The 21,061-nt window shown below is 48.5% G+C and overlaps 1 protein-coding gene across 1 annotated transcript; it reads right to left on the reverse strand.

Annotated features, from left to right (window-relative positions):
• Positions 1 to 692: 692 nt before the first annotated feature.
• Positions 693 to 19,756, reverse strand: pck2 (phosphoenolpyruvate carboxykinase 2 (mitochondrial)). The gene is made up of 11 exons (XM_061666728.1): positions 19,373 to 19,756; positions 9,919 to 10,131; positions 9,654 to 9,838; positions 8,813 to 8,883; positions 8,583 to 8,718; positions 6,685 to 6,872; positions 6,161 to 6,323; positions 5,880 to 6,095; positions 4,933 to 5,070; positions 4,687 to 4,782; positions 693 to 3,630 (listed from the first exon to the last, which is right to left on the reverse strand). The coding sequence occupies exons 1-11, from the start codon at positions 19,402 to 19,404 to the stop codon at positions 3,161 to 3,163; spliced, it is 1,908 nt and encodes a 635-aa protein (XP_061522712.1). The 5' UTR covers positions 19,405 to 19,756; the 3' UTR covers positions 693 to 3,160.
• Between the last annotated feature and the right edge of the window lie 1,305 nt (positions 19,757 to 21,061).

Genomic DNA, 21,061 nt, shown 5'->3' on the forward strand with positions numbered 1-21,061 from the left:
TACAAAATCAGAAACAAGACTGCAGCGCATATAAAAAGTAAACACACCCCTGTTCAAATGCCGGGTTTTTGTCATGTAAAATAATTTTGACCAATATAAATCATTTTCCAGCTTTTTCCTCCATTACTGTGACCAAGAATTTGCACAACTCAACCGATTTATTTTTGTACGCGATTGACTTGGGCTTGCCGTTGAACTTGCCCAGGTCACCATTGCAAAAGAGATCTTTTACCTGGTTAAATAAAGTTTATCAGCTTGCACAAGGGTGCACTCCCTCCTCAAACTGGCATGTGTGGCGGTGTTACGCAATAACGGATGACATTCAAACCCCCCCCCCCCCCCCCCCCAACAACACGCACATCTGCCACCATTTCAATTTTTAGGTGCCCCAAACCAACAACACTTGCACGGGCCTCACAGAAACATTCTTTGCTTTATCCACTAAAATGACTGAATGAAGAAGCTGCTTGCTGACCAGACTTATTGCGAAAGTGTTTGTGTGTGAGAGAGAGAGAGAAACGAGGCGCCCCCGGCCATCGATCGGAAAAACCTTCTGTCAGGACCCGGTGTGTTTGTTGTGTTCACTGCTGTGATGGGTGCAGACGACAAATATTCATGAACATGCATGTTTGTGACAATAAAGATGATGATTCTTCATTTCATTAATTGTTTTTAATTATTATTATTGTTGTGTGACCCATTTCATTGTATATATTTCTTCAGAGAAATCAATAATAGGCACTTTGAGACATAAATTCATTGCACTGTAGTATGTAAAAAAAAAAAAAAAAGTTGCACAGAACTTTATAAAATACCTGGAAAAGAGTAGATCACAGTTATACTTATTGGTCCATCATTTTAAAATTCAAGTCACCTGGAATTATACAAATAAAACCATTAAGAATGAATGATGCATAGCGATTGTGTGTGTAAAAGAGCAGATACCAGAAGTTGGAACTTTTTCCAAGAGCGGATCAAATTTTATTGATACTTCTTATCTTTCGGGGTTGGCCCAATGTGACCCTGCGCGTATAAAACAGAGGGTGTGTTTTTGTCTTTGTTTAAAAAAAGTACAAAGGTGTTTGGGTTGCAACTTGTCAACATTTGCGTGTCGTAGTGATTGATCTCGCTCTTGCCGCTTAATGCGGCGGGAGCAATATCGCCTCCGTCGCAGCACCGACAGCAGAAGCAATATCGAGAACACGAGGGAGGTATCGCATAGTTGGATTATTCGCTTTTCCTCTTCTATGCGCCTGAAGGGACGTCCCTCCGCGGAGGAGGGTGGGCGCGAGCCTCCGCTTGGGGTTTCACACAAACACAAGCCGATGTCTTTTGTCGTCGTCATTTCATAGCATACTCTGAACATTTGGTTCCTGGCGGGTCGAAATACGAACTTGTTTTGAACACTTCTTTTTAATGAATCGAGTTCAGTATAGCTGTATACTCAAATATTTGCTGGCCACTTAGACTTCAAATTCAACTTGTTAAAAATATACACGACTCCCGAAAGGTTAGGGATATTGGGCTTTAGGGTGCCATTTTTCTTTGGGATGAACTTTTAAGTTCATGACAACCTGAAATTAATTGGACCGTCTCTCCACTTGAAATGCGCATGTCCGACTGTTCGATGGTTCAGTTCTTTTTGCACAATTAGTTGTTTTATAGCAAGGAAATTAATGGCAGAAGCAAGCAAAAAAAAAAAGGGTTTCAGAGTAAAGCGGTCACTGAGCTTCGTGTCACAGGGCGTCGTCGTCAGCGGCTTACGGCAGAGATTCAGAGACCGGAAGAGTAGCACAAAGGTACAGAAGAGGGTTTTCTACATATTCAGAGCCCACTTGACAATTTGTTGAGTGATTTGTATGGACTAATTTGTTTCCTCTGTGCTACGTAACAATTGCCAGCAGAGCTGAGGTCTTCTGCAGGACATTTTGAAATAATAAAAGACGGTCATGGGGTGACATTTGGAATGGGAGGCACAGAAACACGATAAAACAAAAAGGTATCCTTTAAAACTCTTAATTTGATAGCGCAAACAATATTTAAAGTTGAAGTATCACTAAACCAGACCTGTCACAGAATTGACAATTACGTAAATTAGTCGTTTTATTTTTTTGCGGTAGAGCTGATGCAATTGTAATAGTCCTTCGAATGACCCAGATCATTTAAAAATTTCTGTTTTTCTAAAAAAAAAAAAAAAAAAAACGTTTTTTTGTTTACATGTTGAGTAAATTATTCATTCATTCATCTTCCGTTCCGCTTCTCCTCACGCGGGTGGCGGGCGCGCCGGAGCCAATCCCAGCCATCTTCGGGCGAGAGGCGGGGTCCACCCTGAGCCGGTCGCCAGCCAATCGCAGGGCACCTACAAACAACCAGCCATTCGCACCTACGGGCAATTTAGAGTCCTCGATCAACCTACCGTGCGTGTTTTTTGGCACGTGGGGGGAAACCGGAGCGCCCGGAGAAAAGCCACGCAGGCACGGGGAGAACGTGCGAACTCCGCACAGGCGGGGGCCGGGCGTTGAACCCCGGTCCTCGGAACTGTGAGGCAGAGGTGCTAGCCATTTGGCCACCGTGCCGCCCCCGAGTAAATTCTGCACAGCAACATTCGTGTCCGAACAATTTTGTGTTGAATGCTACATTAACCAAGGTCTTTTTTTATTTTATAAGAAGAGGTCAGGACCTGGGTTCCCTGTGGCCACTCAAAACCCAGAAACTTTCTGTGAGCAGTCAAATGCAAGTGCGAATGCAAACCCGTCTGTCTATATGTAACAATATGATGAGGTGATTTACATGGATTTCACAGTCACACCTCACCTCTTAGCAAATGCAGCGATCCTAATAATAAGCATAGTAGAAAATGGAGGAGTCGTGTTTTGGTGCCTGTCATTCACTTTCAGTAATTCCACATTTGCGGATGCGCCACCTCGATGAGCGGGCGGTCCAAATCTCGTTGACAAGGCGCAACCACAACGATGAACTGCGGTGACATTACTAACGCCATCAAAATTAAGCACGGACAAGGGAGGCAGCTGTCCTAACGCCTGTGGCCCGACGACAGTATTTCCTATTCTTAAATGTCAGTTTCAAAGTAGCGAAACAAAAAAAGTGTGCTAATTCAGCCGCTGGCTCCGATTGCACCCGCCCCGCCCCGCAGACATTATTAGGCATGAACCCTGACCTCCAGAGCCTTCAGCTCAGCCTCCACCTCTGCAGGGAGGTCAGCCCCTACCTGCTGGCTGAAGTACACTCTAAGCTCCTTGGTCTCATTCTGCCAGAAGTGCTCGGGCACGTCGAACAGGGCGCCCATGTCCACGCTGCCGCCCAGCCCCCGGGTGTCGATGGCACCGTCTTCCGGCAACCAGCCGATGACGCTCTTTTTGGCCGCCTCGTTGTCACGCTCCCGGCCGCAGCGCTTGAAGATCCACTCGAGCACGCGGGCGTTTTCGCCGAATCCCGGCCAGAGGAAGGCACCGCTGGTGGGGTCCTTCCGGAACCAGTTGACATGGAAGATCTTGGGCAGGTGAGTTGGCGCCTTCCGGGTCTCCATGCTTAACCAGTGAGCGAGATAGTCGCCGAAGTTGTAGCCAAAGAACGGACGCATGGCGAAGGGGTCGTGCATGATCACCTTTCCTGAAATGAAAACATTGAGCAACCTGTCAAGGTGACTCCGCTTTGAGATGGCGACATTTGCAAAAACAGTGACTCTCTGGCAGGCCCGCGGACCGCAAATGCCCCGCTCGGTTCTTTCGTCCGGCCAACCGAGCATTATATCAAGAATCCATCCATCCCTTTTTGTGTACCTCGCTGGGGTCGCGCGCGCATGTCGGAGCCCCGTCCCGGCTGCCTTCCTTCATTCATCTCGTTAAACAATCCCGTAATGGCCGTGCCTGCACCGCGGAGGCCGAGGACCCCGCCCGATCAATTGAGAGGAGGGATCGGGCCCGGGAGTCCACCCGAGCGCGGCCCGGCGGACGGGAAAGGTCCCACGACGAGGGACCCGGGGCGGTCCGCCGGCCCACCGAGGCGCCGCGACCGCCGGCCACCCGGAGGCCGCGGGGACCGAGAGGAGGATGCGGGAGAGGGGCTTCCGTGGAAAAGGATGACGCGCTGTGGCGACCCCTCCCGGGACGAGCCCGACGGAAAAGAAGAATTTGAACATGACATATCTTGTCTTCGTAGCGGATTCAATTGAATATGGACGGAAAAGGATTTGCAATTTATTGCCATTCATTTTGGAGTTTGTATCGACAACCGCTTAAATGACATCCGGAACTTGGCTGTTACTCAGGATTTGACGCCTGATCTTGATGTACTGAAAGATTCCGTATTTGCATTGCGAACACACAGTTCAGTGAAGAGGAGAATAAATGTGGAAATATTTGAAGAGACCGAATATTGCAGCGTATCAGTCCGCTCGGTTGGCTCGGTTTCACTTCTTCCCACGGTCCAACACCGAGCGCTCGGCGCCGATGACCCGCCATCGGAGGGCTCCCGCTGGCCGGTCTCCCGTCGCCTCCGACGGCGGGCTGCCCGGCCTGCTCCAACGCGCATGCTCGAAAAATTCTGCCGTTCGCAATTTTCCTTTTCAATGTCTTTTATGAGGCGCAAAATGCAAATTGCGACGCAAATCCGCTCATGTCGAGCCTTGTGATGTACACCGGTGTGCGTGCGTGTGCGTGTGCGTACCTTTATGCTCAGCAGCTGCTGTGGCCTCAGACCTCATTGCAGCCCCAACAAACACGCCGTGTTGCCAGTTGAAAGACTCGTAGACGAGAGGAACTCCTGACGACAACATTGCATCGTGTAAAACACTTTTTTGTTGTTTTGAACAAATAGGGACCCTGTTTTGTGGGACAACATAAATGTCCCCGTTTGGTGTTTTTGTCTATAACTGGACGCGACGGCAAAATGTCAGCAAAGAGCGTCACCCACCTTGCGGCCTCCGACCGCCGAAGATGATGGCGTCGATAGGAACGCCCTCTTCGCTCTCCCACTGAGGGTCAATGATGGGGCACTGAGCCGCCGGTGCACAGAAGCGCGAGTTGGCGTGAGCGCAAGGCGTGCCGCTTCCTGTTTACAGCAGAGAAAACAAACATTTGCCTCTTATCTCCATCATTTCAAATCCCATTTAACTTCTTTCGAGGAGAGTTTAGATCCAAAATGTAGCGTTTGTGTGCAAAAGAGTCGAAATCATTTGATGCGCGCTGTGACTGGCACGTCACCAGAGCCGCACTCGTCAGTTAGTCGGCAACGCTTCCATTTTGCAAGTCATCATTTGCAGTAGGAAGAACAGGAAAAGCCTCATCGAACAGCATTCCGTCACCTGGCCGGAATCTGGACCCGTGTTCCTCGCGTGTTGTTGTTGTCGTTGTGCGGTGACAATTTCAACATGCACATTGAACTTGAGCTAAAAGCAAACATCCCGTCTGCGTCACGCAGGTCGAGTTCTGCAGGACACTTTTGAATTGTCATGAGCTGCGATTAATCACAGGCACCAAATATACTTTAGCACACAGTACCACATTTGAACCGAGCGGTCGTCCACCGTGCCGCCCGCCAGTCGTTATTTACATGAAAAAAAGTATTTAAGTATTTCTACAGCATTGCAAACAATACGAAAGTGGGATGTCCGTCCCTCCGTCCATTTTCTGATTTTTTGTGTAGATTGAGGTACAGCCAGCAACGTTTCCCATGGCGAAACGAAAGTTTCTTAATTTCTCAGGAATGATGCCCGGATGTGAATGACAAACCAGAAATTAGGAGTGGGTGATGTTGATCCAACTTGGTCAACCTTTCAAGCGAGCGCGGAGGCAAACTTCTGATTGCGCCTCGTGTTTCTACCCGTGAGTAGAATTTTAGCACCTGGCTGACGACGATACCTCGCTTCCAGGTTTCGCCGTGCCAGTCCGTCAACGTGACGCCAGCCGCGGGGGGATCGAGACCCTCCCACCATACCCCTCCGTCGCTGGTCTCGCCAACGTTGGTAAACACGGTGTTTTTGGCGATGGTGCTCATCGCATAAGGGTTGGTCTTGTCGGAGGTCCCCGGAGCGACGCCGAAGAAGCCATTCTCGGGATTGATGGCTCTCAGCTTCCCTGCGGAACGGAAAGGGGGTGAGACGAAGCGATGCGGAGGAGAGTCCGATTCCAGCTCCTCCCACCTTGGACGTCGAACTTCATCCACGCGATGTCGTCGCCCACACACTCCACCTTCCAGCCTGGCAGAGAGGGTTTCATCATTGCCAAGTTGGTTTTACCGCAGGCACTCGGGAACGCTGCCGCCACGTAACGCTTCGCTCCCTGAGGGTTGGTGATGCCCAGGATCTGAGGAGGGAAGATTTTAAAAAAAATTAAAAATTAAAAAAAAGTCATGCCGCACCACACCAGCCGCATGTCGAACACACACACACACACACACACTACAAAGCATACGTGTGTTTGAAAAGTGCGAGGTACTTTACAAACAATATATTCAAGGTTGAAGTGGTTTCATAAGTTTAAATGTGTTAAAGGGTGCGTGAGGGGTAAAAGTGGAAACGTTTTTTTTTTGTTTTTATGGTATGTCTTTGAGTGCCGAGAATATACCGCGATATAGGTGTAATGCGTTATGCTCATTCTTTTCCCCTATCGCGAGCGGGACCGCAGCGCAGCCCTTCCGATAAACGCCGGCTCACGATATTCTCACCAGCATGTGCTCCGCCAGCCATCCTTCATCCTTGGCGATGCGCGAGGCGATGCGCAGGGCAAAGCACTTCTTCCCCAGGAGGGAGTTTCCTCCATAGCCGCTGCCGTACGACAAGATTTGCCTGGTGTCTGGCAAGTGGGAGATTAACACCTTGTCTGGGTTGCAGGGCCACGCGTTGACCAGCGGCGCTGAAAAGGGAAAACGTACCCACGTTGAGGTCAAAACCCGCTGAGCCTGCCGACGTCAGCGACACAAGGCGAGCACAGCATTTCCTTATACTCGTACGTGTGCTTGGTTGCTGCACGAGTACAAAATACGACCGGTCTGTCCCTACTTCGTCTGTTATCTCTAAACAATATGAATCCAATTTTAATTGGTGAAAAGTTGATGAACAGAATCGGCGACAAAGGGCAGCCTTGGCGGAGTCCAACCCTCGCCGGGAACGAGTCCGACTTACTGCCGGCGGTGCGGACCGAACTCTGACTCCGGTCGTCCGGGGACCGAACAGCCCGTACCAGGGGGCTCGGTACCCCGTACTCCCGAAGCACCCTCCACAGGACTCCCCGAGGGACACGGTCGAACGCCTTCTCCGAGTCCACGAAACACATGTAGACCGGTCGGGCCAACTCCCACGCACCCTCGAGGACCCTGCCGAGGGCGTAGAGCCGGTCCGCTGTTCCACGGCCGGGACGAAAACCACACCGCTCCCCCTGGATCTGGGATTCGACTTCCCGACGGATCCTCCTCTCCGGCACCCCTGAATAGACCTGACCGGGGAGCCCGAAGACCGCGATCCCCCTGTAGTTGGAACACACCCTCTTCTTAAAAAGGGGGACCACCACCCCGGTTTGCACAGAAGTCCAATAACAGAACACCGCTCGGGTTCTGATCGGGGGGGCCTTTCCTCCCGATCACGCCCTTCCAGGTGTCACCGTCATTGCCCACGTGAGCATTGAAGTCCCCCAGCAGAACGATGGAGACCCCAGCGGGAGCGGATCTCCAGCACCCCCTCCGAGGACTCCAAAAAGGGCGGGCAACTCTGAACTGCTGTTTGGTGCAGAGGCACAAACAGCAGTCGGGACCCGAAGGCGGAGGGAGGCTACCCTCTCGTCCGCTTCTCCACCTCACACACCGGCTCGGGCTCCCTCCCTGCCGGAGAGGTGACGTCCGGGGATCGGATCGCCAAGGCGCCCGCCTTCGGCCACCGCCCGGCTCGCATCGCACCCCGACCGCTGTGGCCCTTCCCACAGGTGGGGAGCCCACGTCGCCCTTTCGGGCTGCGCCCGGCCCTCACCTGGGACCCGTTCGCCACGGGTGACACCCTACCAGGGGCGTGAAGCCCCAGACAACTTAGCTCCTCGGATCATTGGGACACACGAACCCCTCCGCCAGCATAAGGTGACGGCTCAAGGAGGCGAAGATAATTGAGCTCACATGAATTGTTTTCAGTATTTAACCGTTCGTTCATCTTCCGCAATGCTTATCCATACTCGGGTCGGGGGCGTGCTGGAGCCTATGCCGACTACCTTCGGGCGAGAGACGGGGTACACCCTGAACTGGTCGCCGGCCAATCGCAGAGTACATATAAACAAACAACAATTGGCACTCACATTCACTCCGACGGGAAATGTAGAGTCTTCAATTAACCTACCGCTGCCGGCGACCGGTTCAGGGCGTACGCCGCCACTCGCCCGAAGGTAGTTGGCGTAGGCCAGTATTTCATACAATTCTATGGATCGGTCTGACGAGACAATAAACATTTAAGTCGCCGATGACGTCGACGTTAGGATTCTCCGATGTCGCTGAAATAACGCCTCCCCTACATTCAAACAATCGGCAGAAATCTGCACACGAACAAAGCACTTCGTGCAAACGTAATCGTGTCATATAATGCCTACCTTTCAGTGGAAAAGGCCGCCCTAAAGAGTGCTGACAACGGACAAAGTCAACTCCCTCGGCCAGCTTATTCAGAACAGGCGTGCCCATACGGGTCATGATGCCCATGCTGGCCACGACGTACGGCGAGTCAGTCACCTGAAAGAAATACAGCGTGTGCCTCGTTACTTTACAGCGCACAGAAATAGAATCCCACACTTATACAGTATGTAAAGGGGCATAATGCAAGTACCTGAACGCCATATTTTGCAAGACCGGAACCCACTGGACCCATACTGAAAGGAATAACATACATGGTGCGACCTGCACAGTGGAGGAAGAGCACAAAAGCAACAAGTCAGCTTCACATGATAAAAGCTTTTCCCCTGAACGGGAGGGGACCGAAGCCGATCATCGGTCGACGGCCAACGGTGAAAGACAAAAAGTGTCTTCGATTGAAGGATCGCGTGCATTCTCCACTCCGATAAGAAACGCGGAACAGGCGTCGAACCATCCCAGGAGTTACCGGCCGACAAAGATTACCCCAAAAGGAACAGCAACGAGTCAACCGCCAGGCCAAAAAGGAACTCGGGACGTCTTCGAAAGAGCTGCGGGCCTCCCTTGCCTCAGTTGAGGTCGGTGTTGAGGACACAACAATAAGGAAGAGACTGCAGGGCAAAAACAAAGGCAACAACCACTGCTGGCCAAAAAGAACACAAAGGCTCGTTTTACTTTTGCAAAAAAACATCACGGCTTTTGGTAGAAGATTATACGTATGGGCCGACGAGGTCAAAGTTGAGCTTTTTGGAAGGCGTGTGTCTCGTTACACATCTGGCGTGATTGTAGCGCAGCGTTTCAGAAAAAGAACCGCCAATCACGGCGGCGGTCGTGCGAGGGTCTTGGGCCGCTTTTGTCAAATGACAGCTCGCTCGAGTTTCCAAACACCTGTGACGCATCTAGGGAACGCGCTCGTAAACGTGGGCGTTTTTGGACATAAAGCGACGTAACGCTTTTGGCCGGGAGATCGACGGATGCCTGCGCGCGAAAGGTCGAGACTGGGATCATCTGAAAGGGACAGACGTTTTCCGACATGCCTGCCATGCATCCCGGGAAACGCTCCCGTCTTGCTTTCTGCCAGTCAGACTGGCTCATCCAGCTGCCCAGTTGGCTCTTGACTCCTTCGGCAGGGACGGGGATGGTGTCCCTCTGGCTCTTGGTCACGATTACCGTCTTGCTCTCCACTCGGGCCACGTCTTTTGGGTCCGTGCGTGCCAGCCAGCTGTCGCAAACATGACGAGTCGCAGTCTTACTACTGAGGCTAAACTTTCAGCGCACAAAGTGTGAATGCAATCAACTTACCAGTTTTCATATTTGGGGAGCTTCTTGACCATCCCTTCCTTCTCCAGGCCTGCCAGGATATCGGCCATCTCCTCTGACGTGCCCGTCACGACGCGCACGCCGCTGGGCTGGCACTCGTCCGCCGCGCCCTTCACAAACTCTGCCACATCAGGGGGCAGCGAGGGGATGGAGGCCAGGGACCGTAAACCCAGACTGGCGCTGACACCCCCCTTTCTGAAACAGACATTACGTCATGGCTAACTTTGAGGCGAGGGAACGTTTGCACCCACGTACACGGACGTTTACTGTACATGCCAATCACGGTGCAGCAGCGCGTGTCCCGGAGCCGGTAATATTGGAGCGTAGGATTCCTAATAACGCCGATCTCGGTTGTCAGCCGTGTGCGTATTTCCTCGATCTAAGACGTGAATGTGCGCGACAACAGCCAATCAGAAACGTCCCTCTCCTGCTCCGCGTCCGTTTGCAAGTGGCGGGAGGAAACAGAAGCCGCGCTTCCTCAGCCGGCTCATCACCCTGTAGCGACAACGAGACGCCGTCGGAGCCTGTTGAGTTGCCGGCGGCGGCGCGTCCTCGCCCCCCCCCCCCCCCCCCCACATTATCGTTCCCTTGTCGGGTGCCCTCGTCCGCCGTCCTTTCCAACAAACAAGGAGGGCGGGCGGGCGGGGACCGGCTGCATTGCGGGCCCTGCGAGTCGGGGTGGGGGAGGGGGGGGGGGGGTGTCGTCTGGCTCTCCTGGGGGTGGAGGGTGCGGGTTGGGTGGCAAGAGACCAGAAGCAGCGTGTTAAAAGCTGTTGGGCTGCACACGGACGCTCAGACTGGGAAAGTGTCAGTTTCAAGTATGAAAAACTAACTCCGGACGAGTGACCGGCCGGCAAAGTGCTGCTTGTTTAAAAAGGGAAAAAGCTGCGCTTGATTGCGAAACTGGTGCACGGGAGGGAAAGGAAGAGAGACGCGCACCGGAGAAAGCCGTGTTCTATTTGTTTTCTATGCACTTGCAAAGCAGGTTTTTCTGTGGTCATGCATTGGATTCCCGTCAAAGGCCCATCATGCACACGTCACGCCCAAAAATGCCACAACACACGCAAACGCACGCGCACGCAACAGTACAGTGACACGTTCTCTGCGAACAGTTATGTTGTCTTTTGAAGACGAAGATAATCCCCTGTTGTTTCGCCTTCCGCCACTTGCAGCCTGATGTATTTCTTGTTAAAGCGGCAGCTGCAGTAAAATGTTTGATTTCTACTTTGTATACGTTTCATGTCGATGACTGACAGTGACTTCGATTCCATGAAACTGCAATTTCCGCATCATAGTTTTATCATTCTAAAAAAAAAAAGTCAAATAATTTGTGTTCAGTGTGATTCACTCAAACAAAGTAAAAGTACATGACTTCTATTTTGTTTATGTATGCTAAATTACAATGCCAATAAATTAATGTTCAGTCTACGGGGTAAACCTTTTTCTTTTTCTTTGTACTCCATTTGGGACCATTACATGGTGTTTGATAATTACTATATTGTACACTTTTTTTGATTTCAATGTTATTTCTGTTTGAAATAAACATTCACTTTAAAACAAAAAAGACCAAAAGAAACAAAACAAAACAAAATCACATTATTTCGTGAATTCCACAATAGCGTCTTTTCCACTCTTTTAGCTTTATCGCCTTCTTACCTTTTTTCTTTTTTGAACTTTGTGCTACTTTATACATGTAAATAATTTAAAGAATGATAATTATTAGTGATGCACCGAAATGAAAACCGGACCGAAACTGAAAATTGTAAAGCAATTCTAATTGGAAAACTCCAAATCCTTTTCGTGCTTTGTGGACTCGGGATGCAACGCTGAAATATACTTTATGTTCGCATACCAACTGTTAGCATTTGAGCAGCAACCATTCAGAGTTGTGCCATTGAAACCATTTTGTTGAGGTCAAAGTTTAAAATGGTTCCCCAAGCGAATCCCGACTTGCAATAAAACTTTCACAAATGCGTGCATTCCACCTGCAGGCCCGTTCGAAATTTCCACGGGAAATTATGGTTACATGAATATTACAGTAATTAGATCATTATATTCCAACTGCATATTTACTTTCTGGATTTTGTTTTTGTTTTTTGATTAAAAAAAACAACAACAAACAATTCAGCATTTTTTTTAATATGCAGGTTTATGCAATTGTTTCATTTTGGTTTCTCATCCAAGACACAATTGACTTTCATGGTTGCACCAGTTATCGTTTCAAACTTGAAGCCAATAATGGAAGCGTTTTCCAAAATATCGGCCAAGCATGCAAAGCACGCAATTATCTTTAGTAGCCTTTGCCGCTTTTTGTCCTAACAGACGACGAGGCGGGGAGCTGAAAGGAACAACAGCGCTACCGTGTCTGACTTTAGAGCCTACAGAAGAAGAAAGCCTCCTCGTCTTCCTCGTGTAATATCAATTTCAACGGTCCAGTCTATTTCAGGTCTGTCTCACGTGCAGACCAATAAAAACAATCATCAGTGCCCTCAATCAACCTCTGGGCTGACTCTCGTCACTGAAACCATTGGTAGGATTCTGAAACTACACTTTTGTGTGTGTGTGGGGGGGGGGGGGGGGGGGGGTGAATTAGCTTGCGGACAAAAGATCCGTCCAGAAGGAATTTCCTCTGAGCCCGTCTGAGCCAGCCCGTCTTTTCTACTCAACGCGAGTACAGCGTGTGGTTTCCGGAGTACAAATCGGTGCACGGTGGGATTCTAATAACGTGAACGTAACGTAACGTAACGTCTGACACGAATTCATCCAGGTCCGCCTGACAAGGATGCGCTTGCGGGCCGCAGACCTGCAAGCCGTTTATACGGAGCCCATCTGAGCACCCGGTGTCGGACATTTCATTTGACAAAGCCGTCACATACACCACCCGACTTTCTACTTTCGCATGCATACGCTTCCGACATTAGTGGATGATTTTTTTATTTTATTTTATTTTTTGCAAAGAAGGTTCTGCTCATCCCCAAAGATCGGAATCTCTTGAAAATACAAGAAACATGATTAAATCCGTTGACACAAAACCTAAGCAGTATTTTCTTTCTGCTTTTCTTGCCCTGCTGTTTGTGACCAAACTGTGACTTGAACGCCAATTGATTTTTTAGCGCACTGTTGCAATTGTTCTTCAACACCCCATTTATGGGTCCATCGATGTGGCCCACTCTGACTTAAGGCTGTAACGTGTGTTGCACACAACAACAAAAATGAGCATGCTATGTAGGAAAATAAGACATTTGCAATTGTTTATTTTAAACACAATATTTTGGTGCGACGTAACATTTCAGCTCTTAAATTCACCAAACCTGCACAGATTCTGAGACTTCTGGGAGCCGCGTCGATCGGCACGCTTTGCGAGAGACTCTTGTAGACCTTCAGACACCTTCTCGCGCGCTCAACGTGAATGCCAACTTGAGCAATGCAGCGTGTACGCGTGACCTCCTCGTTGGTTAGCTGGCCTGGCACAATCTTTGTGTGAATTCTGGAATGACGAGGTCCTCCCGACGATCCCCCCCCCCCCCCCAAGCCCCTCACGATGGTCACCCATCCACTCGTCTCCAGCAAGCGAGTAACCGAGAAAACCAGAGTTTTGTGTGATGCACCCGTCTTCGCGTTGTCCACTAAAAGCTTCAGAAATAAACAGACTTTGTTTTAACTTGATCAAAGTCATCAGAATTTGGTCCACAACCGGCATTGACTGTGAAGCTGGATCACTTCACGATGCAGTCAGCCAGCAGGTGTGGCACTTGTGGTGGTGGTGGTGGTGTATGCAGCTGTTCCTCACCTTGCTCCATCATCTCGCTCATCTGAGGGTAGCAATACAGGACATTATCAACACATTAATGGTTTCCCTACCATTGGAAGACCCTTCTTCCACCCATTCATCTTTCCTCAACTCCACTACTTCCCACTGGCAACCACATCACCTAGCATGCGCTCCAGAAACCAAGGGGAAACCCGCGACATACTTTCAAAGCTAGATTATTGATTTTTATTGAGCATATCAACATAGAGGTGATTTATCCATCCACTTTCTAGAATAATACAAAAGGAAAATAACATCATTCAGCAGTTGACATGTTCAAAGGGAATAGGACATTTTAAAAACTTATCTAGCCCTTCCCCTTGTTGTCTATACATTTGGACTCATGTCGTTTAAATACTCAAACAGGTTATTCGTATGCAGTACTGTGATGTATATTACATGCAGAAGATTTAGATTAAATTAAAGTACTGAATCGTTGTAACAATGTGTTATGTCTGTGCTGAAATGCTGACATTTTTTATGTTAATGGTGACCAGCGGTCCAAACGCATGTCACATATGAACTGTTCGGAAAAAGGTCAAAATACATGTTGCCTGACTAAAGTGTCGTGTCCTCCTTACACATGAAAACCTACCTGATTTTCTTGCGACATTGCTCTCGATCCTCCTTAGCGCCCTGCGACTCTTCGCCGTAGGTTTGTCGCGCTCGTAACCCAACGGCAAACTAGGATGCGCCGTGTTCCCCCGTGAGCTTTTTGTCCACAAAAAGAAAGGAGCACACGTCCAACATTGTAGGCGTGTTGTTGTTTTTGTTTTGTTTTTTCCAGCCACTTGACATCCTTCCGCGTTCCTCATCCCCAGGTCGGAGGTGGAATTGTACCGATTCTCGCTTCAACAATCTCTCTCTTTGCTCGGCCAGGGCGGACGTTCCAAACTAAAACTGGGCCTAAAAGTCGACTAACTCGGGTAAATCGAGCGCAAAAATCGGTCACCCCCCCCCGGGTTTGGGTGTCGAAACTCTGCTGGAATCGTGTTATCGCCGGGACCGCGTTTACGCGAGCCACCGTCTACGTTTTTCACACGGACATCACTTGCAGATGCACGCGCATCGTGAAATTCCCAATACGGCCGCCACAGGTGTGTGACTGCTGGCGCGTGCGGAGCGTGAGCGCACGCAGCATGCTCGGAAGCGTGCGGGCCGAACGGGGAGCGACCCCATCTCGCAAGCATAAACACAAACACAAAATACTCACACGAGTGCTCACAGTTACTCCAGAAGGCCACTTGTGAGTCATCCCAAAGCACGGAAGAGAACGAAGTGGCGGAAAGAAAGAATGCACAATGAAGACAGAAGTCACTGAAGTAGCTTCTCTCCAGTCCTCGTCTGACAAGTTGTAACACCATTGCAAAAAAATGGTTTGACATTGCTGCTATCATTCAATATTTGATGTATGCTAAAACACACACACATATTGATTTACCATCATTTATTGTGTACAATGCGCATTCACCCCCACCCCAAAATAAAATTGTCAAAAGTCAATAATGCGCATTATACACGAGTACAGGGAAAATGGGGAAATGTATGCTACCATCTAGAGGTTATGGAAAAGTTGTACACTTTCATTCCAGTATGCCACCGCCACCTAGAGGTTATGAAAAAGGTGTAGCATACACTTTTATTCCAATATGACATGGGTACGTATGACAGCATATATGTACAGTTGTGCTCAAAAATTTACACACCCTGGCAGAATTTCTGAAATACTGTTGTTGTTGTTGTTTTATATAATACGACTGATGACTGAACAACCACCATCAATCATTTCTTTATGGTTATGTTTTGTTTAATGTTAATGCTTTTCTGGAATGATTGACAGTTTAATTTTAATCCCATTAAAATAAAATGTGTTTCGCCTGGCCCTTCGTGTTTTCTTGAAAGAAAATTCTGCCTGGGTAATCAAACATATGAGCATAACTGTGTGTTTCCTCATTTATGAAATAAAAGTAGGGCTGTGAATTTCAAAATAAGAGCAAGTAAATAAAAAGAAAGTATTGTGTGTTCAAATAAAGTGCTTAACTTTAGATTAATTATTTGAAAAAAATGACAAAATACAGATAATACTTCGTGTTTTGATTATATGGGTATAAGCAAAATGGTGGATTGTAAAAATGCATGATACATAGGTAGAAGGGTTTTCCAGAATTTTCAACTGATTCATTCAAGCCTGTTCTGCAACAGAGTAATGCTCCCAAAGCAATTTCACATTAAGTCCTGCAAGTTGTATATTTAATAGTTGCTTAATATATGCTGTAAATTAAAACTACACTAATTTCCCACAGTTTAAGACTGTTGTGACTGTTTTCCTCTGAATAGTTTAAGTTTTTGGGTAAAAATAATGACAACCTTATTCTAGTAAGTATTTTTTTTTTCCCCCCTTGAAAGAAAAATTTAACTTTTTGCCCCAGATAAAGAAAAATACCACTTTTTACTTGTAAGATTATGACATTTATCTAAAGGATAAGAAGGCGTTTCAACTCCCAACTCCGGCAGAACTTGACCCACGTCTCGGGTGAGGCGGGGGACATCGAGTCCGAGCGGACCATGTTCCGCGCCTCCATTGCCGAGGCGGCCGACCGGCGCCGTGGCCATAAAACGGTCGGTGCCTGTCGTGGCGGCAATCCCCGAACACGTTGGTGGACACCAACGGTGAGGGATGCCGTCAAGCTGAAGGAGGAGTCCTATCGGGCCTTGTTGGCCTGTGGGACTCCTGAGGCAGCCGACGGGTACCGGCTGGCCAAGCGGAAGGCGAACGACTTCCGGATGGCTTCGAGGAACTTCTGGTCCACCGTCCGGTGTCTCAGGAGGGGGAAGCAGTGCACCATCAACACTGTGTACAGTGGGGGTGGGGCGCTGCTGACCTCGACTCAGGACGTTGTGAGTCACTGGAGAGAATACTTTGAAGACCTCGGGGACAGTGCCTCTGGCTTGGCAGACTGGGGTGGTGGTCCCCCTTTTTAAGGCGACGGACCGGAGGGTGCGTTCCAACTACAGGGGGATCACTGCTCCTCAGCCTCCCTGTAAGGTCTATTCAGGGGTGCCGGAGAGGAGGGTCCGTCGGGAAGTCGAATCTCAAGATTCAGGAGGAGCAGTGTGGTTTTAGTCCTGGCCGTGGAACAGTGGACCAGCTCGTCACCCTCGCAGGGTCCTCGAGGGTGCGCGGGAGTTCGCCCAACCAGTTTACATGTGTTTTGTGGACTTGGAGAAGGCGTTCGACAGTGTCCCTCGGGGAGTCCTGTGGGGGGTGTTTCGGGAGTATGGGGTACCGAACTCCCTGTTCGGTCCCTGAACGACCGGTGTCAGAGTTCCGCACTGCCGGCAGTAAGTCGGACTCGTTTCCGGTGAAGGTTGGACTCCGCCAAGGCTGCCCTTTGTCACCGATTCTGTTCATAACTTTCATGGACAGAATTTCTAGGCGCAGCCGAGGCGTAGAGGGGGTCCGGTTTGGTGGCCTGAGTATTGCATCGCTGCTTTTTTCAGACGATGTGGTTCTGTTGGCTTCATCAAGCCGTGATCTCCAACTCTCACCGGAGCGGTTCGTAGCAGAGTGTGAAGCGGCTTGGATGAAAATTAGCACCTCCAAATCTGAGACCAGGGTTCTCTGTCGGAAAAAGGTGGAGTGGGCGCTCCAAGTCGGGGATGATCATCTGCCTCTAGTGGAGGAGTTCAAGTATCTTGGGGTCTTGTTCACGAGTGAGGGAAGAACGGAACGGGAGATCGACAGGCGGATCGGTGCGGCGTCTGCAGTGAGGCGGACTTTGCATCGGTCCGTTGTGGTCAAGACGGAGCGAAGTCGAAAGGCGAAGCGATCTACGTTCCTACCCTCACCTGTGGTCACGAGCCGCGGGTCGTGACCCAAAGAACGAGATCCCGGATACGAGAGGCCGAAATGAGTTTCCTCCGCAGGGTGTCCGGGCTCTCCCTGAGAGAACGGGCGAGAAGCTCGGTCGTCCGGGAGGATCTCAGAGTAGAGCCGCTGCTCCTCCGCATCGAGAGGAGCCAGATGAAGTGGCTCGGGCATCTGTTTAGGATGCCTCCTGGTCGCTTCTCTGCTGAGGTGGGGGGGGGTCTCCCCCCGGGCACGCCCCACCGGGAGGAGACCCCGGGGACGAGCCAGAACACGCCGGAGAGACTACGTAACTCGCCTTGCCTGGGAACGTCTCGGGATCCGCTCGGAAGAGCTGGATGAAGTGACTGGGGGAGAGGGAAGTCTGTGCGTCCCTGCTAAAGCTACCGCCTCCGCGACCCGACCTCGGATAAGTGGAAGAAAATGAATGCATGATGCCTTTTTGAATATATATATATATATATATATTTTTTTTATAGGTAGGTACTTCTTGTATTTGGCATGTCAGGTCATTTAATGTGGCTTCGACTGCGCTAATATTAAAGTTTTTAGTTCACGTTGATGATGTCATTCTGGAACTTGTGTGGTGTACATTACCAAGTAATGGGTATGGCTACGCTAATGCTCTTTTTGTACTGTGGGTAAGTGACACTCCTGCCACTTGGCAGCTGCTCAAAGTAACTCCAAAGTTACTTAGAATCCAACTTAGTTACTTTTGAAATCAAGTCACCAGTAAAGTAACTAAGTTAAAGTTTCAAGGTAACTGTGGCAGCGCTGCCCCTTGAATTGAGAAAACGAGTCGCTTTGAAATTGTGCTTTTTCCTCCTTGGATCTGAATGGAATGCAGAAGAGATCACGAGCCACAATGTGAATGTTTTGTTCGTAGATTCAGAGAGCGAATCAGAAAGGTCACGGGCACGCGTGGAAAATCCTCACGCGGCAGTCGACGAAGGAGACAGGACGGTGTCGTGACAGAGGATGACAAAAACAATGTTTTTAAGCAGGTATTGTGTCGCATACGTTTGTACGTTTTTGTCTTCTTTTCCATGGCTATTTGACAACATTTCGCTTTGGATTTTTTGGAAATAATTTATGACTTGAAGAGCGTTGGATGTTTACGCAGCAACCATTTTGTGCACTTTTCTGCACTGAATGAGGGGACGGAATTGTTTTTAAAGTTCTTATCAGAGTCATCGAAAAAGAATCGACAGATTAATCGATGATTAAAACGATCCTTCGTTCCTGCCCTGTTCAAAAATAGCTTTTGAAAGCGTGACGCTCATATTTTTTTATACATAACTATTCATGTTTGCATACCTTTCAGAGAATCTCAATAAGAAACTGAGGGTGAACACAACTGCATGTACAAAATTGTGCAATCATATCAAAACGCGAATCTCCTCTTTTGGGAAAGTGCAACATCAATCGTTTGTCTTCTTAGGAGTAAATGAAGGCTGCAGACCAAAGCAACTAGAACACTTTTAACAGTCTGAATGACGCTCTAATTTGTTTCTACTACCTGCCCATGACCCACCGGAAATGGCTCCGCGACCCACTTTCGGGTCCCGACCCACCAGTTCAGAATCCCAAACCAAATGAGGCGATCGGGATTCTTTTTATTATCATTCTTTTTTTTTTTTTTTTAACAGTCTGATATAAAAAAATAAAATAACTGTGACACGAATCGAAACATAATTAGCCTCATGTTTAAAAGACTACAAATTAAATCAAATCACAATGAAGTCAATAGCTCTTACCTTCGTACAAACTTCAGGAAGAGGCAAGACATCTTCGGTGCAAAAAATAATAATAATAATAATAAATAAATCAAATCAAAAAGTTAAACCTGGTCGTTCAAAACAGAACAAAAGACGCAGGAAAGGCAGCTCGAAGTCAAACGAAGGCAGTGGTCGGTTCGAGCCGGTCGCGGCTCATATCTGGACTCGCGGGGGACCTTGCACTTTGCACTTTGCCCTTTGCTCCGCGTGGACGTTCACACACAGCGGCGAAGCGCATACACGGTGCCCCCTCGCCTCCTCTTGTGACAGTTGGCTGAAGCTTCGCAACAAAACACAAAAAAAGTCGCTTTGGGCGAAATGAATGAGGTCCAGGAGCGCAAAATACGTCCACAAGTGGTTTTCACTTGCACGCGGCTTGCGACGTCATTGTCGTGTCTTCGCTCGCTCCTCCCCCCGAAGTCGAAGCGGCCATAGGCTGACGCAAGTTTCCGGACTTGCTTGCAGCAGCAACGGCTCAACAACCTATCGGGAAGGACGCGGCCTCGCTCTCTTCGAAAAAAATTAATAAATATATATATATATATATATATATATATATAATTATATTATTATATATATATATATATAAAATTATATTATTATATATATATTATATATATATATATATATATATATATATTATATATATTTTTTATATATATATATATATATATATATATATATATACACACACACACACACACACACACACACACACAGATACTGGGAGGCGGCATATGCGCGCTTGAACCCGGAAGTAGATCTTCCACGTGGATGCCAACGAACTGGCAAGCAAACATCTGCAAGCGCCCACAAAACACACACACGACGCTGAGCGGCCGCTTTTAACACAGGGGCGTCAACCAACTTTGGTGGGGGCACACAGGATGTGAATTTCACAAACAGCTAAAGAAAAAACTGAGGAATTGCTTTTCAACGTTACACGTATTTAACAAAGACACAATACTGTGCAAAAGTTTTGAGTGTGATTTCAGTTGGTTCATGTGTTTCATCCAGTATACGAAAACGGAAAGTTTGTTTACGCCATTATTATTATTTAGAAATATACAGTGTTGGAAACATGACTTTGGAAAAGTAGTTAGTTACAATTATAAGTCAGCCTGTGGAAAATGTAATGGTCGTGTAACTATTTTCAGTTACTTTCTCAGAGTAACATGACGAGTACATTTGATTATATTTGCATTACTTCTCGTCATTTTGAAGGACCGCATCAACCGGACCCTCGGCTGTTTCCTCTAAAAAGTGGATTGAAAAAAAATATCGCCACACGAGTGGAACCCTTTCATTGCTGTGTGACTCTTAGTTTATTGTTCTTAAGAGTGGCTCCGAGTATCGAAAGAAATCCCTTGCACGTCTTGTGGCATGCTTGGCCGTTAAAGCTGTCTTCCGCAAATGTGAAATCCTCCGCTATTGTATTTTTACGTCGGTCGTGATGGTCTCGCTCGGAGAGAGAAATATTTCTTGAGGGGGAACTTCGTGTATCAAGTTTGAGAGCCATCAAGTTCGAGGAGATTATTGGCCTTAAACCGTCGGCCCATCCAACGGAGAAGGACTTCCCGACGGCTTTCAGGACATTCTGGGCCGACGTTTCAGGAGGGGGAAGCAGCGCTGTGCGGAGCGGAGATGGGTCGCTGCTGACACTCGACT

This window comes from Phycodurus eques, chromosome 21 (genome assembly GCF_024500275.1).
Source record: "Phycodurus eques isolate BA_2022a chromosome 21, UOR_Pequ_1.1, whole genome shotgun sequence".
Taxonomy (NCBI): Eukaryota; Metazoa; Chordata; class Actinopteri; order Syngnathiformes; family Syngnathidae; genus Phycodurus; species Phycodurus eques.

What these genes read in the sequence shown, in the direction of transcription:
- pck2 (XM_061666728.1), bottom strand. Translation starts at nt 19,404, where the DNA reads ATGTCTTGCCTCTTCCTGAAGTTTGTACGAAG. An exon ending in CTCCCCAAATATGAAAACTG is followed by an intron (nt 9,839 to 9,918) that starts GTAAGTTGATTG and finishes TGTTTGCGACAG; the next exon opens with CTGGCTGGCACGCACGGACC. An exon ending in CGGCGGTCGGAGGCCGCAAG is followed by an intron (nt 4,783 to 4,932) that starts GTGGGTGACGCT and finishes TGTTGTCGTCAG; the next exon opens with GAGTTCCTCTCGTCTACGAG.